The sequence below is a fragment of the Trichomycterus rosablanca genome, chromosome 6, assembly GCF_030014385.1.
Source record: "Trichomycterus rosablanca isolate fTriRos1 chromosome 6, fTriRos1.hap1, whole genome shotgun sequence".
Classification (NCBI taxonomy): domain Eukaryota; kingdom Metazoa; phylum Chordata; class Actinopteri; order Siluriformes; family Trichomycteridae; genus Trichomycterus; species Trichomycterus rosablanca.
The window spans coordinates 33,836,784-33,854,691 of NC_085993.1; the positions used below are offsets into that span (position 1 = coordinate 33,836,784).

At 38.1% G+C, this 17,908-nt stretch overlaps 1 protein-coding gene across 1 annotated transcript in view; it reads right to left on the bottom strand.

Moving 5' to 3' along the window:
- The window catches only part of myo10l1 (myosin X, like 1), a 73,282-nt gene that overhangs the window by 8,545 nt on the left and 46,829 nt on the right, over positions 1-17,908 (bottom strand). Inside the window, exons 18-30 of the mRNA XM_062996881.1 lie at positions 17,738-17,846; positions 11,536-11,616; positions 11,318-11,442; positions 10,615-10,741; positions 10,429-10,535; positions 9,473-9,767; positions 8,410-9,231; positions 7,154-7,277; positions 5,551-5,794; positions 5,302-5,397; positions 4,297-4,390; positions 3,085-3,140; positions 2,668-2,810 (exon numbers count right to left, since the gene is read on the bottom strand). Coding sequence (XP_062852951.1) covers positions 2,668-2,810; positions 3,085-3,140; positions 4,297-4,390; positions 5,302-5,397; positions 5,551-5,794; positions 7,154-7,277; positions 8,410-9,231; positions 9,473-9,767; positions 10,429-10,535; positions 10,615-10,741; positions 11,318-11,442; positions 11,536-11,616; positions 17,738-17,846 — 2,423 coding nt within the window. The remainder of the gene's footprint in view (positions 1-2,667; positions 2,811-3,084; positions 3,141-4,296; positions 4,391-5,301; positions 5,398-5,550; positions 5,795-7,153; positions 7,278-8,409; positions 9,232-9,472; positions 9,768-10,428; positions 10,536-10,614; positions 10,742-11,317; positions 11,443-11,535; positions 11,617-17,737; positions 17,847-17,908) is intronic.

Genomic DNA, 17,908 nt, shown 5'->3' on the forward strand with positions numbered 1-17,908 from the left:
CTCATCCCATTAACTAATAACAGAAATAATAAATAAAAAAAATAAAAATAAAAATAATTATATATATATATATACAACCCCTGGCAAAAATTATGGAATCACCACTCTTGAAAGATGTTCTTTCAATTGTTTAATTTTGTAGAAAAAAAATAAATCACAGACATGCCACAAAACTATCATTTCTCAAACTGTCAACCCTCTGGCATTAAGAAACAATAAAAAAAGAAACAAATATAATAGTTGTGGTCAGTCACAATTGCTTTTTTTTAGATCAAGTAGAGGAAAAAAATATGGAATCACTCAAATCTGAGGAAAAAATTATGGAATCATTAGAAAACACTGCACCATTATTACTTTGTTGCACCACCTCTGGCTTTTATAATGGTTTAAACTCTCTGAGGCATGGAGTTAACTAATGACAAACAGTATTCTTCATCAATCTGCCTTCAACTGTCACTTGCTGTTGCCAGATCAGCTTTGCAGGTTGGAACCTTGTCATTGACCATTTTCTTCAATTTCCACCAGAGATTTTCAAATGGATTGAGATCCGGACTATTTGCAGGCCATGCCATTGACATTATATGTTTTCTTGAAGGAAAGTTTTCACGTCCTTTGCCCTATGGCAAGATGCATTATCATCTTGAAAAATGAAGTCATCATCACCAAACATCCTTTCAACTGATGGAATAAGAAAAGCGTCCAAAATTTCAATGTGGACTTTGGCATTTATTGAAGACCATCTCCCCTGTGCCTTTACCCGACATGCAGGCCCATATCATCAACAACTGTGGAAATTAACATGTTTTCTTTAGGCAGTTATCTTCATAAATTTCATTGGACAGACACCAAACAAAAGTTCCAGCATCATCACCTTGCCCAATGCAGATTCGCGATTCATCACTGAAGATCACTTTTATCCAGTCACCCACAGTCCATGATTGCTTTTCTTTAGCCTACTTTAACCTTGTTCTTTTCTTTTTAGGTGTTAATGGTGGCTTTTGTTTGGCTTTTCTGTATGTAAATCCCATTTCTTTTAGGTGATTTCTTACAGTTCAGTCACAGACATTGACTCCACTTTCCGGCCACTTGTTTCTCATTTGTTTTGTTGTGCATTTTCTGTTTTCAAGACATATTGCTTTAAGTTTTCTATCTTGATGCTTTGATGTCTTACTTGGTCTACCAGTGCTTCCCTTTTACAACCTTCCCATTTTGTTTGTACTTGGTCCAGATTTTAAACACAGCTTACTGGGAACAACCAACATCTTTTGCGACATTCCACAATGATTTATCTTCTTGAAGGAGTTTTATAATCCTCTCATTTGTTTCAACTGACATATCTTGTGTTGGAACCATGATTCATGACAATCTGCTTTGTGCAACAGCTCTCCGAGGTGTAAGCACTCTTTTTAAACTGAAGAATAATTAGCAAATCTAATCTGCTGCAGATGTTTTGTTTTTAAACTGCAAATTACAGAGTGATTCCATAATTTTTTCCTCAGATTTGAGTGATTCCATATTTTTTTCCTCTACTTGATCTAAAAAAAGCAATTGTGACTGACCACAACTATTATATTTGTTTCTTTTTTTTATTGTTTCTTAATGCCAGAAGGTTGACATTTTGAAAAATGATAGTTTTGTGGCATGTCTGTGATTTATTTTTTTTCTACAAAATTAAACAATTGACAGAACATCTTCCAAGAGTGGTGATTCCATAATTTTTGCCAGGGGTTGTATATATATATATATATATTAGGGCTGTCAAACGATTAAAATTTTTAATCGCGATTAATCTCAGAATTTCATATAGTTAATCGCGATTAATCGCATTAAAAAAAATCTGTGTAAATGTTATAGAAAACAAGGATTTTTAAGTGAAATGTTACAATTAAAATGGTGAACACATTTTATGCTAAATGTACTTATGTTAAAAACTGCTGGGACAAGAGAAAACTGTAAGGGAGTTTATTCACTCACATACTAGGCAGTAAATGTCAGATTGTAGGTTAGAATTTCTCCATCAGCAAACATTGTAGATCAGCGGTGCTTTAGGTGGGATAAGGCGTAGTTATTGTATCAGACTTGTCTGTGGTTGTATCGTGACGATGGTTTGATGGACGTTTCTACACGAAGTGAGTGTGTTTTGACCCTTTGGGGCTTCCATAGTTCATGAACTAACGTGCTCGACTCAGCTTTCCGGTATTCGGTACAGAAGAAGAAGTTAATTAAGTGTAATAAAGTGTTCTGCTCCCGACAACGTGTATTTATTTCTTTATTATGCAAGTGCATCACTACCACGATCGGTTACATTATGTTAACAAACCGCAAATGAAAAACGGTGGCAAGTCCGACATTAAAACGTTTGTTCTACCAGTCAAGTGTCAACATGAACTAGAATTTGCGTTAATGGCACTAATTTTTTTAATCGCGTTAAATTGAGGTCGCGTTAATGCGTTATTATCGCGTTAACTTCGACAGCCCTAATATATATATATATATATATATATAAGAACACAAAATGACTCACAGGTTGATAAGCACAAAGTAAAAGTAGTTATTGTTACTGTTTTTTTAAATATTACTGGTTAGTGGATAATGACAGTGGTAGTAATCAGGTTAATGGGTAGTAATCAATGTTTATAGAACTGATAAAAGCTTTGCAAGACAGACCTCTAACCAGGAACTCCTGGCCCTCGATTTTAGAGTCTCCTTTGGGTTTTTGCAAGAGGCTGATCCAGTGGTGCATCTCCTCCGGTAGGTCTGTGTTACAGTGGATTACTCGATTGGCAGTGATGATCACAAACGAGTTGGGCCTGTCAGGTGAAGACAGATTATTACTGCAACAGCAGATTAAAATGTTAACAGTTAAAAAAGCAACCTTGTTCTGTGGTTTAACTAATATTTGAATCCTATCAGGAATTACGTAGAAAAAAAATAGAAGTTTTGCATACAACTATAAGGGTAGTGACTAATGTACTTGATGCTTAAGACTTGCTTTAACATGACCCACCATTTAAAACTTAAATAACAACCAAAATGTTACAAAACACACATCCACCACCAGTTTTTGATTAAAATCAAACTCACCGGTCAGGATTGTCTGATGCACACACAGAGTCAATCAGCCCAACATCGAGAGTGCCCTAAGATAGTACAGATAAAACAGAAATAGAGAGATTTTCCTTGAAATGTTAAATTGTAAACCTTGAATCAAAACCTTTTGAAAATGTTAAGCAAAGCCAGAAAAAAGAATGTGAATCATCATGTGTTTTTGTAAAGTGTAATTATGATAAATATTCTGAAATGTGAATAACAAAGTAATGTAATCAAAAGACTATGAGTTAAATAAAATAAAAATAAAAAATCTAAAACAGTTCGATATAAAACAGTCTGATATAATAATTTTTATTTACTGAATAAAACTTTTTATGCACTATATGTGATTTATCTTTATTTACTCTGTTGACTATAAACCTCACACAAAGAGCTAGCCTGTATGAGAGGCAGTGGTTTTCATAACTGAATCTAGGTATTCATGAAATTGCTGATCAACAATGCATTTATATGAATATATTTTTACTTTTATTACAAATAATATAATCAGCATAAAATCTGAGTTTCTTAGTATTTCTTAGGATTTAAGATGTTCCACCTTTTGCTGTAATGATACTTAAGTCTGGGCAAAATCTGACGATCCATGTTATCCCAGCATGATTTCAAAATATGTTACTGTTCTCTGTCTTCAAGCTTCCCCATAAATAAAATTATTAGAAAAACATGGCTGAAACTCCTAACACAACCACACTGACTGCCTATACAGTTACCAGTTATTTCCTTCTCTCCGGTGTGATTAATTCCCCCACATGCCACATCTGCCCTATCATCCACAGATCATTAAAAAATCAGGTTGTTTATTCAAAGTAAACTTCAAAATAAACTTTTTTTAAACATTTTTTATTATTAATTCATTTTTAGTCTCATTAACACTCTCCAAACACTACAGTTGAAGGTGTGGCCTGCACATGCTCTGGTAAACCTAAAGCATGGCAATAATTATAACCGGTAAACAACTGCTGCACATCTATATATTAATAGATTACCAGTGCTCTAATGTTTTACAGTACATTAACTTTAATGAGTGATTGGTACTTCACAAGTATGTACACTGTGTCTTTCTGCAAAATCTGTTGCTAATTAGTGGTAATATAATGGCACAGATGCAACTAGCAATGTATTATACTAAACCATACACTTTCACTGGGAATAGGATATAAAAGAAATTAAAAAAGGGTCACACACCACAGCATTTTTTGGGTTAGCCTGCTCATGGGACATCTCTAACAACTGCTCCGGTGTGGCATTGCGCACTCGACTCAACACATTAAACCACCCACTGAGAGGAAGACACAGAGAGAAAGAGATTGAGATAAATAAGGTTAATTAAACACATTAACAGATTTTCTTAGGGTACTGTAAGTTTTAACCCAGAATCTTTGCACATAACACAATAAGCTAAATGCATTAGCTTAAACACATACACAATGCTAAATTGTGAAGGATTGGCTACCCATCGTTTTAATATCATTTGAATATGCTCATAGGAATTTCAATATTTCAATAAACTTTTCTTAATCAAATTAACAACTTTTATACACAATATACTAAATACATAAAACACAAGTGGATATTTCAATACATTTGTGTTAGCTTTTCATTTCAGTCTGCTACTCTTTCTGCACCTCTGACTACTGTAGGCATTTATGCCAAATGACCTTAAAAGTCTGCATACGCTCCACATTCTGTCTATTTATTTCATTATGCACTTTGGTTACATTCATGACAGGACAGGTAGTTACAGGTTACTCATGATTCCTTAGTTTCATTAGTCACAAGTTTAATGTTAAACATAGTCATGGACAATTTTGTATCTCCCAGAGCTCCCAGAGGAAACCCACACAGACATTGAGTTTGCATGAGCAGAACATGCAAACTAATACAGAAAGGACAAGAACTGCTCCACCTAGGAATAAAACCCATGACCTTCTTGCTGTGTAAATGTGACCATACATGAATATACAGTTGGCTTTTCATTTGTGACTATGGCAGCTTTCAGTTTTCTGGAAAAGCTTTCCACAAGATTCAAGGTTGTCCATGTAAATTTGTGTTCTGTCAAAACAGCATTTGTAAGGTCATATTCTGAGGTTAAAAAAGGCTCATAAAGAATGTCCCAATTCATCTCAAAGATTATTAATGGAGTTAAGATCTTTGGCCCCACTGTCAACGTATTGGCTACTTCTGTCTTACCTGGCATCTTCTGGTGACTCTGCAAACACCTGATATGTCCTTTCATCTGTCACAATGTTCAGAGCATTCTCCTTTTCATGATTATCGACTATCTCCCTGCAGACAGAAAAACAAACAATGCTTTAAATCACACAAATCATGATTAGCATTACTAAATATTTATACCAGACATAACGGCACCTTCTCATTTTTGTTACTAAATATAGCAGCTATGTAGTGCTGACATATAGTATAACAATCGTTCCTTACTTGGCTGTGCGTATATCAATGGTTCCCTTGAGTTTCTCCTCACTGTCGTTATCAAAATACATCAGCTTGGTGTCACGCTGCACAAACCAGCGCATTTTCCAGTTCCGGCGCGAGAGCGTGGACAGCCCTCCACCTTTCTTATACAGCCAGCCTGACTTTAGAGACTCCTGCTTCGAACGAAACCACATGAAGGTATCGTCCTTCAGCACACACCAGCGCCTTCGCCAAGGGATCATCAAACCAGCTATACAGAGAGACAGAGGGCAGGAAATATACATGAAATGCGCTCATTTACAAGGTTTAAAGGGTGTTTTTTCAAGACAAATATTAATGATTTATTATCATTACAGTATAGCCCTTTTGTTGAGCACATGGTCTCTTTGTGTTTGTTTTGGTGTACACATCACTTATTGACTGAGCTGAAAGTTATCAACATCAACAAAATCAATAAACTCAAAATAAAAGTCCTAAAAGATTAAGATTATTTGTCAAATAAATGATTACATATTGAGCGATTAGTCCAACTCCTTTGCCAATATGGAACCAGTTTGTTTGCCCTTTTTCTGTCATGACTGTGGCTTGTTGATCAGTGTAGAGATTTCTCAGAATGATAAGATACTCCGAGAACTGAACTGTTCCATTCTGTCGGCCATTGAGTAAGTTTCCAGGTTAACTACATCTCTAGAATTTTGTAATATCTTCGTTGAAATGTTATCGATTCCAGAATCTCTAGGCCTGTCTTTCTTCATCCTTAAGCACTGAGGGTTCTTCTGTGTAGCTGAGATCAGCAAAAGTGTCTTGGCAACTTGAGTATTGTTTGTAGAGATATTCTATCTATTCCTTCCATCGTTGTTTGACCATTGTTTGGTCAGTTATGACCTGTCTAGAAACATGATGAAGTTTTTTTTCACATTTGTTTCCATCTTTAATGTCTTCACAGAGGTTGTAATATTGCTCATTGTCCTTCCTTGTGGTTCTGTAGATTGGTTTAGTTCTCTTGAAAGATCATTATCCTTCTGATTTTGGCTTCTCCTCTCTTTTTTGCATCCGCCACTGAAGGATTAAGCTAAGTGCTAAGTTAAATGGCCTTTCCAATCACCAGATTGGATGACTGAGCTTACTTCTTAATAGGTAATTTACATACCCTAGTACTGTAAAAATACCCTATATCAGTGGTTCTTAAACTATGGTGATGGATGGACAGACAGACAGACAGACAGACAGACAGACAGACAGACAGATAGATAACCGTAGATACAATTATGGCTCTAAACAGGAACGATTAGAAAAGAGAGTTTAAGGAGAACAATATTTCCAGCTCAGTAGAAACAGATGTGAACAGCAATGGTGAACCCAGCATATTAGTTTACATGAAAAGTCAAATGTTTTCAGAGGTGTTAATTGGTGTAAAAGTTTAAGAAACACTGCCCAACAGTGTTTTTGCTTGATTGTCAGTTTCATTCACCAAAATATTATGAATTAATTTAGTAGAAATTCAGTTATATACTTGTACAGTCACTGTATGTTGGACTGTTTAAAATGGCAAGTGTTAATTAAGTATGGGTGTGTTTTTTGCTGTTTGTGCATTTGCATGATTACTCACCCTTCATATAGAGGTAGCTGTGGAAGTATGGAGGGCCGTTTCCATTTAACACGTTTCCTTTTCCATTTGACAACTCTTCATCTGTATCAGCAAGCCCATCATGCTCTTCATCACTCTCCACATACTAACAGAATATGAGAACATGAGGGGGAAATTGAAATGATCAATTGAACACTTAGCTCAAGCTTTAAAAGCTGAATTATTTTGTCAGGACTTGTTGGAAAATGTTGTATAAGGTAAAGAATTTAGTCAATTATTAAACTTATTAAAGTGAGATTCTAGTATTCCCAAAAAATCCTGTTATGCTTCTGTGATTGTTTTGTCTTGTCTGAAATATAATTTACACCAAGTGCACCCAAACCTTTGTTTACTATGTTTACTAAGCAAATAGAACTGTTGCTTAATAAGGGCGACTAATCCTTGGCACACACATGCACATTACAGCAACATTCAGTGGGATTTAGTAGTGGTTTCAGTTTTGCACTTCACACTTTGCTGTAATCGCTCCTTTTTCTTTATTTGTTGAATTATTTACAGACACATTTTTGGCAAAGAGGCAAGACATGACTCATCCTTGCTCATACAGAACTAGGCTTTTCCTGGAAGCAGCCTCCCTATTATACCCAAACTTGATTGCATCACCAACTTTTTCAAAACGGTTGCAGCAGCATCAATTTTTAAATAAGAATATTTACAAAAAACTATTAAGTTAAAAAAACAATTAAGTTAAAAAGTAAAACATTCATTATCCCTTTTTGTATAAATCAAAATTGAATTTTTCAATGTTTTACCACTGCCCTATCCTGGTCAGGGTTGTGGTGGGTCTGCTTCCCTAGAATAATTGGGTGCAATGCATTAACACACCCTGGACAGAATGCCAGTACATATTAAGGCCTCGACCATTATGTACATTTGTTGTCACCTGACCGGCCAATAGCACCACAGGGGAATCAAACCCCACATCCCAGTGGTAGTGGGCTAGCACAATTTACCACTGCACCATCTGAGTGTCATAGATATAATTTATATATTTTAGTATTATTATAATTTTTATAAATGATATAATTTAGTATTTTTATTTAAGTATGGTTACAAGTCTTTATATAGTGTGATTTTTTTATGAGATTAAATACTAAATCCAAATCACATAAAAAAATCTAAAACATTAAAAAAAACTGTAAAAAAAACAAAAAACAAATATGATTAATGTTTGATTTATCATCTTAAGACCCTAGGACACTGTTATTGTTTTATACCGAGTCAGAGCTGCGATTGCAGGACTCCTGGCTTGCGTTGGTGCAGGTTGACTTCCGAGCATGCTCTGGATCATTTGCTGCTGTGCTGCCCTGGCCGTCGTCCAACTCGTCCTGGTCGTAGTCGGACTCCGTGTCCAGCGGCATACTGTAGATTGGCTCTTCTGCATCAGTCAGCCTGCTGCCTCGATCTGCTGCCTCGCACTCACCCTCCTCTGCCTTTTTCTCCTCTGTGTCCTCTTTCTTAGGCTCCGCAGACTTGCAAACCTCCTTCTTCTCGTCCTCTGGCTTTCCCTCCATTTTCTCTGGCTTGGAGACATCCTGCTTCACCTGAACAGTCTGTCCTGAGAGTGGAGGAGGTGGAAGCGGTGGGGACGGTGGATTTGGAGGTGCCAAGGCGTTCTGGGGTGCAGAGGGTGAGGATGATGCCACTGTGCCCTCGGCAAAGGCAGGTGGTGGGGGTGGAAGAGTTTTTAATATTTCCTGGTCTGGAGGCCCCTCAACTGGTGGCGGGAAATCAGGTAATGAGACTCGGCCCTCTCCCAAACCTTTGCCTGCCTCTACCTTGGCTTGTGCTGCAGATGCAGTGGGTTCAGGATTAATCCCAGCAAAGTTCTGCAAGTCGAGGGACTGAGTGGCTACACGTGATGCTGCCTTTTTCAGGCGCAGAACCTCAGCATGGCGGCGCAGACGCAGCTCCTGGCGTGAGCTTTCACACAGCTGGGACACGCCGTCCTGCCTCTGCTTCTGCAGCCGCTCGATCTCCCGTTCCAACCGCAGGATCTCTTCCATCTGACGACTCTCCTCCTCTATAGAGAGCAAAGTCTGGAGATAGAGAGGAAGGGATGAGCATGGCAGGGGTGGAAAAATACATCATAGTCTTCACACTTAGGAATTATGAGACATGATAAAAGTTAAATGGCATAATAGAAATTTCTTTTCCATATAATTAATCATCTAAAATAAGTTATCTAGTTGATGTAAAGATTTTTTTGACCCAGAATGTTTGTAGTAAAACCCATAATAAATAATTGTTATGCAATTTATAAAATTCTATTGTGCCTACCTGAGCACCTTCTCCATCTACACCCTCCATTGTTCCAGCTTCACCTTCTTTCTTTTGCACACGTTCTCCCTCACTTTTCTTCTCCTCTTCCTCTTTCTTCCTTCTCTCCTCATCTTCTTTCTTCTTCTTCTCTGCTCGTAGCTTGCGACATAAGTTCCGTGCCACCTGCCCACGTCTGTGCCTCTGGAGCACCAGCGCTGCTGAGCGTTTATTTATGAAGCGTCGGTGGTAAAAATGAGCACGGTAGTTCTTCTGGATAGTTACTACACTTTTCAAAGCTTTCTTAAAGTACTTCCTGCAACAACAAACTGTGTGTTAAAACAAATAAAAACAATTTTGTGGGTAAACTTACTGTAGATTTACTCAAATCAAGTGTGCTTTGTCTTATAGTCTACAACAAAGTGAACCAGTTTACAGTTAAGGCAACCTCTAAGAAGTTTAAAACTATTCAAGCTGTATGAGATGAGTGCAATCTAGATGACAATTTAAGTGTGTTTAAAATTGAAACAGGTGGGTAGCAGTGTCGCCTCACAGCAAGAAGGTCCTGGGATAAATCCCTAGGTGGAGTGGTCCAGGTCCTTTCTGTGTGGAGTTTGCATGTTCTCCCCGTGTCTGTGTGGGGTCCTCCGGATGCTCCGGTTTCCTCCCACAGTCCAAAGATATGCAAGTGAGGTGAAATGGAGATACTAAATTGTCCATGACTGTGTTTGACATTAAAGACTTGAACTGATGAATCTTGTGTAACCAGTGATTATCTGTACTGTCATGAATGTAACCAAAGTGTAAACATGATGTAAAAATCCTAATAAAACAAACACACTTAAATTATAATTGTGTCCGATAAATACCAAGAGCATAGTGTGTTCACACATAACAGCAAACAACATAGTCAAAACATTTTCAACCACTTAAGGAACCACTGGAAACAGCAAGGAAATGTGTATATACACTGTTACCTTGCAGTATAGCTAAGCAGATGTGCACGTATGATGAGACCGGCTTTACGCCGCACCTCGTCTCTTTCTTTTTCCAACTTCTGCTCTAGAGACTCCTTCATAAACACCTACAAGCCAGAGGGCAGAGCATGTAAGCAAGGGCATTACCATGTCCATACACAAGATAAGAAAATGAAGTGGGCCCACCTTGGTCTTTCCAAGCTGCCACTCTTTTTTGGTATAGTCGTACTTAGTGAGCAGATCAGTGCATTTATTTTTCTCATCTGCATTAGCTGATGTTGCTTTTCTTCCATCCTTCAAAATGATCGTGTACCTTTAAACAAAGAGGCAGCAAAACTATTTTATACTACACATATACAAAACTCTTATTGTTATACAAATGTCAAGGTCCTGTGAGTATGAACCAAATACTAAAATTCTTACTATAAATAAATATATACTCTTTGTACAGTCTGTAAACAATTAGATTAAGGAACAGTTTTGGCCCTGTTTTAATGCTGCCATGTATACTAACAAGGTAGATCATCCACTTCAGATTCACTAAAAAGTAAAAGGCTCAGTTTTTGTGTTATCAGACCAGAATCTATCTTTCAGTTCCAGTACTGTTCGTGTTTGAATAAAAAACAAAAGGTTGTTGTAGTACTACTAAAAATACTTGAATAAATGCAGGTGAAACTAGAAATAACTAAAAATATCTTCGAATAAATATACCTGAATCACAGTTCAGATGCCTTTTATATGTTCAGTGTAAGATAATTATCAACAATGACCTTTTTCATACTTTTAATGCAACTTTATCAATAATTCTGGTGCTGAATGTTGATAATACAGACGCAGCATTTTAGTACTTTAGAATTATCCATATCGATCTGCTGAGCTAGAACCTTACCTGCTTAAGAAGTCTTTAAAAACTCGTCGAACAGGAAAGCCAGCGCGGCGGATTTTTACTGTCTCCAGCATGCCAGAGTAGCGCAGCTGATTCAGCACCACCTCTGGGTCAAACCTGTTTGGTGTCTAAAGTGGAAAAAATTAAACATTTGGATGAAATCTGTAATGATACATGTCATGTTCATTTTTACATTTGCTTTTGTTAATAGCAAATCTTACCTTATCCATATTGGGTTTGATGCAGCGCACAAAGAATGGGTTGGATACACTCAAAGTGGCCATTAGGGAATGAAGAGAGTCCTAAAAGACATTATCAATATAGACAACTATATTTATGCAATAAAATATAAGAGTATGGCCAGTAAGAACTGTGTTTATTTAAAATATATAATCTTCTTAATCATTTTTTTTTTTTAATTTTGTAAAGCATTAAAGTGTTAATTGTTATAATTTTATAATAGCCAAAAACACGTTATTGTGTGTATCTACTTTAATAAATATAAACAAAGAGTATGTATTTATAAACATAAACAAAAGAGAGAGAGAGAGAGAGAGAGAGAGAGACACTTAATATACTTAATTAACTTATTACTGTTGCTTTCTGTTGTATATGGCTAATAATCAATATTTAATAGTTTACTTAGAATGAAATCTCTTACAATCTCTTCCTGGAACATTCAAGGACTATATTCCTCAACATTTGGTTTTAAAACCACAAATTTAGATTTTTTAACATGCATTTCTGGCCAAGACATTATCATACTAATTGAAACATGGTGTAAAGATAACACCAACACTCACTGTCCCCCAAATTACAGGGAAATTCTGCTGCCCTCTATAAAACACAGCAATATAAAACATGGTAGAGACTCCGGGGGGGTTATAATATGGTATAAGGACAATTTATCACCATGTTTGTCAGAAACCAAAAGACATTCAACACATATTTGGCTAAAATTAAATAAAAACATAATTGAATGTGAAAATGACTTGTACATATGTGCAGTTTACACCCCCCCTCTAGAGTCTCCGTACTATCAGGATTGTTTCTTTGAGAACCTTCAGCAGGAAATCAGACATTTTCAGGCCCAGGGGAATGTCATGCTTGTTGGAGATTTAAATGCCAGAACAGGCAATGAGAACGATATCATCGATTCTACTGGCAACAAATATATATTTAATCAAACCTCCATCAACTTCAGCACTATCTGCTCCCAAAGAAACAGTCCTGACCACGCCCTGAACAGGAATGGTAAAGAGCTAGTGCACCTCTGTCGATCCTCAGGTCTGTATATTCTTAACGGTAGGATCCGAGGGGACTCTTTAGGGAGGTTTACATACTGTTCAGCTCTTGGAGCTAGTGTAGTCGACTATGCGATCACTGACATGGACCCCTCCACTATTAGTGCATTCACTGTCAGACCACAACTCCCACTTTCTGATCACTGTCAAATCAATGTTTATCTTAAACGACTCAGTCAGCATCAAACCATGATATATGAGCCCTGCAAAACATCCCAGTTAAACCGAACATTCAGATGGAATCATGACAGCGAAGCTAAATTTAAATCTGCTGTTGGTTCCTCAAAAATCATTAATCATATTAACAATTATTTATTAGAATCATTTGAATTAAACCAATCAGGTGTTGAAAGAGCTGTTTCACAAATTAATGGAATATATTATAAATCCGCTAAAATTGCAGGTCTCAATTTTATAAACACCAAACCAAACCAAAAAGCACAAAAGGAAGAATGGTTTGATGAAGACTGTAAAATAATCAGGAAGAAATTAAGACATCTATCAAACCAAAAACACAGAGAACCAAACAATCATCAAATTCGAACAAATTATGCTACAAATCTTAGGGAATATAAAAAGAAAATTGAAAACTCTATTGACCAAAATCAACTACCGAGGCATCTGTGTGAGCAGTAACCTGGGGAAGGTGTTCTGCTGTATCGTTAACGCCCGGATACAGGCCTTCCTTACCGAGCACAGTGTCCTGAGTAATGGACAGATCGGCTTTTTACCAAATCATCGCACTACTGACCATATTTACACCCTACACACCCTAATCCACCAACATCTACACAAACAAAATCATGCTAAAGTTTTTGCATGTTTTATAGATTTTAGAAAAGCATTTGATTCAATATGGCAAGAAGGATTATATTATAAAATTATCCAAAATGGTGTAGGGGGTAAAGTCTATGACATCATTAAATCAATGTATGTCAATAATAAATGTGGAGTAAAAATTGGCAATAAAATGACTGAGGTCTTCACTCAGGGGCGTGGTGTCAGGCAGGGTTGCAGCTTGTCTCCTACTCTATTTAATATCTATATCAATGATTTAGCGGTGTTATTGGAGCAATCTGCAAATCCCGGCCTGACACTAAATAAAACGGAAGTTAAATTTCTTCTCTATGCGGATGACCTGGTGCTGCTGTCGCCCACAGAAAAGGGGCTTCAGCAGCATCTGGATCTGCTGGAGAAGTTCTGTCAGACCTGGGCCCTGGCAGTAAATCCTGATAAATCTAAAATCATGATCTTCCAAAAGAAAGCCAGATCTCAGGAAAGCAGATATACTTTCAATCTAGGAGACACCGCCCTAGACCACACCCTTTCTTATGATTACCTGGGGCTCAAAATCAGCGCCTCAGGAGGCTTCGGTCTGGCAGTGGATGCACTGAAACAGAAGGCCTGCAGAGCCCTCTATTCAATTAAAAACAAATTCATTAAGATTGACATCCCAATTAGAATCTGGTTAAAGATTTTTGATAGTATAATCCTGCCCATTGCGCTATACGGTAGTGAAGTATGGGGTCCACTCAGTCATCATGACTACACTAGATGGGACAAGCATCCCGCTGAAGTCCTGCATGCAGAATTCTGCAGAATGATTTTACATGTACAAAGAAAAACCCCAACCAACGCATGCAGGGCTGAATTAGGCCGATACCCATTAATTATTAATATTAAAAAAAGAGCCCTTAAATTCTGGATGCACCTAAAATCCAGTCCCACAACAAGCCTGCAGTTTCAGGCACTCCTATCCCAAGAGCTCTACCCTGAAAAGAGTCCCCTGTGTCAGCTGGTCCAGAGACTGCCCAACACTCTGACCCCTAACAACCCTAACTCTCTGACCAGCACTGCTTCCCAAACACCAATCAGGATCACCCAAATTATCAAACACCTCAAAAACACTTATCTGGAACATTGGACAACCCAAACTCAATCCCAAAACAGACTGAACTGCTATCTGACCCTAAAACATGAATACAACCTGGCCACGTATCTCTTCACTGTCCGAGATACGAAGCAGAGACACATTCTCACCAAATACAGACTGAGTGACCACAGCCTGGCCATCGAGAGAGGCAGGTTAAAAAAGTCCTGGATCCCCAGAGAGGAGAGACTGTGTGGTCACTGCAGGACAGGTGAGGTTGAGACAGAGGTGCACTTCCTTCTAAACTGCCCAAAATACACAACAATTAGACACAAATATTTTGATCAGTTTGGAAGAGAGGTGAGTGGCTTCAGAACGCTGACAGACAGCGAGAAACTGGCCATTATATTAGGAGAGGGACCATCAGCCTCCACTGCAGCCAGATATGTACAGGAGTGTCACACACTCCGGGACAGTGAGTGAAACACCAGATCATCCCCCCACCCACCCCCCGCACACACACCACACACACACACCACACACACACACCACACACAACACACACACACACACACACACACACACATCACACACCCACCACACACACACAGTAATATTTTCTCTTTTTTTTGTGTGAACAATTGTTTTACTATAAATTGAATATTTTCTTACCATTTTTTTTTCTATGTACAGTGTATCACAAAAGTGAGTACACCCCTCACATTTCTGCAGATATTTAAGTATATCTTTTCATGGGACAACACTGACAAAATGACACTTTGACACAATGAAAAGTAGTCTGTGTGCAGCTTATATAACAGTGTAAATTTATTCTTCCCTCAAAATAACTCAATATACAGCCATTAATGTCTAAACCACCGGCAACAAAAGTGAGTACACCCCTTAGTGAAAGTTCCTGAAGTGTCAATATTTTGTGTGGCCACCATTATTTCCCAGAACTGCCTTAACTCTCCTGGGCATGGAGTTTACCAGAGCTTCACAGGTTGCCACTGGAATGCTTTTCCACTCCTCCATGACGACATCACGGAGCTGGCGGATATTCGAGACTTTGCGCTCCTCCACCTTCCGCTTGAGGATGCCCCAAAGATGTTCTATTGGGTTTAGGTCTGGAAACATGCTTGGCCAGTCCATCACCTTTACCCTCAGCCTCTTCAATAAAGCAGTGGTCGTCTTAGAGGTGTGTTTGGGGTCATTATCATGCTGGAACACTGCCCTGCGACCCAGTTTCCGGAGGGAGGGGATCATGCTCTGCTTCAGTATTTCACAGTACATATTGGAGTTCATGTGTCCCTCAATGAAATGTAACTTCCCAACACCTGCTGCACTCATGCAGCCCCAGACCATGGCATTCCCACCACCATGCTTGACTGTAGGCATGACACACTTATCTTTGTACTCCTCACCTGATTGCCGCCACACATGCTTGAGACCATCTGAACCAAACAAATTAATCTTGGTCTCATCAGACCATAGGACATGGTTCCAGTAATCCATGTCCTTTGTTGACATGTCTTCAGCAAACTGTTTGCGGGCTTTCTTGTGTAGAGACTTCAGAAGAGGCTTCCTTCTGGGGTGACAGCCATGCAGACCAATTTGATGTAGTGTGCGGCGTATGGTCTGAGCACTGACAGGCTGATCCCCCACCTTTTCAATCTCTGCAGCAATGCTGACAGCACTCCTGCGCCTATCTTTCAAAGACAGCAGTTGGATGTGACGCTGAGCACGTGCACTCAGCTTCTTTGGACGACCAACGCGAAGTCTGTTCTGAGTGGACCCTGCTCTTTTAAAACGCTGGATGATCTTGGCCACTGTGCTGCAGCTCAGTTTCAGGGTGTTGGCAAATCTTCTTGTAGCCTTGGCCATCTTCATGTAGCGCAACAATTCGTCTTTTAAGATCCTCAGAGAGTTCTTTGCCATGAGGTGCCATGTTGGAACTTTCAGTGACCAGTATGAGAGAGTGTGAGAGCTGTACTACTAAATTGAACACACCTGCTCCCTATGCACACCTGAGACCTAGTAACACTAACAAGTCACATGACATTTTGGAGGGAAAATGACAAGCAGTGCTCAATTTGGACATTTAGGGGTGTAGTCTCTTAGGGGTGTACTCACTTTTGTTGCCGGTGGTTTAGACATTAATGGCTGTATATTGAGTTATTTTAAGGGAAGAATAAATTTACACTGTTATATAAGCTGCACACAGACTACTTTTCATTGTGTCAAAGTGTCATTTTGTCAGTGTTGTCCCATGAAAAGATATACTTAAATATCTGCAGAAATGTGAGGGGTGTACTCACTTTTGTGATACACTGTATATACTTGTTCTTTTTTCAAATATTTATATATACTAATGTAAGCTTTGACAATACAAATATGTAAATTTGTCATGTCAATAAAGCAAATTGAATTGAATTGAGAGAGAGAGAGAGAGAGAGAGAGAGAGAGAGAGAGAGAGAGAGAGAGAGAGAGAGAGAGAGAAAATACATAATAATAAAACAAGATCAAGGTCTAACCCTAACCCCAACCCCTAAGCCAGGACAACAACCCTAAAAATAAAGTCAAAAATTACAAATAACGAATAGAGAAAAAGGAAGATCAAATTGATTGCATGGCCTAGTCAATTTCCTGTCTAAAATCCAATTAGGCAGCCCGCAATTTACATTAACATTTTTTTTTTTTTTTAATCATTCAATTTCAAATTGTTGTATGCATAAATTGGAAGTAGATACACTATATCCACTGAAACTATATTAAATAACAAAACCAAAAGTGTTTAAATACTTGGTGTAACAGGGCTGCACCTTGCTACTGAGCTACAAGCTGTTGATTTACAAGTGATTCCGCTCTGGAGTGATTCTGCACACCTCCTCTGGGGCAATTTGCTCTCCTAGGGCAACCATAACTGACATGGCAGCTGAAGTAAGATTTTGCAACAGGGCCCAGCTGGACCTGTTACACTTGGTTTCCCTCAATGTATAACATTAGTCTTTAGACAAATGATGTAGTGATTGTTCTTGGTAGTAGAAACGGTTTTTGCCCAGATTTATAGACCATACAGTAAAAGTAAGTTTTAAATATAAGATTAACTCATTTTTATTAAAAATTGTTCAATATGCAATATTTTAAATAAGTTTTATTATGTTGATAAATTGTGTAACATGACTTTAATCCATACAGTTACTTGATTCAGTGATTGTATTTGAGGTGTGATAAAGAATTAGAACTTACTCTAAACTGTGAGCTGACGGTTGGCTTTCTCCTAGCAGTGCCCATCTTTAGAGTCTCTTCATTATTCCTGCTTCCCACTTGCTCAAACAAATCATAAATGAAGTCCAGCCTGTGTGCACAAAAACACACATACAGTGTATCACAAAAGTGAGTACACCCCTCACATTTCTG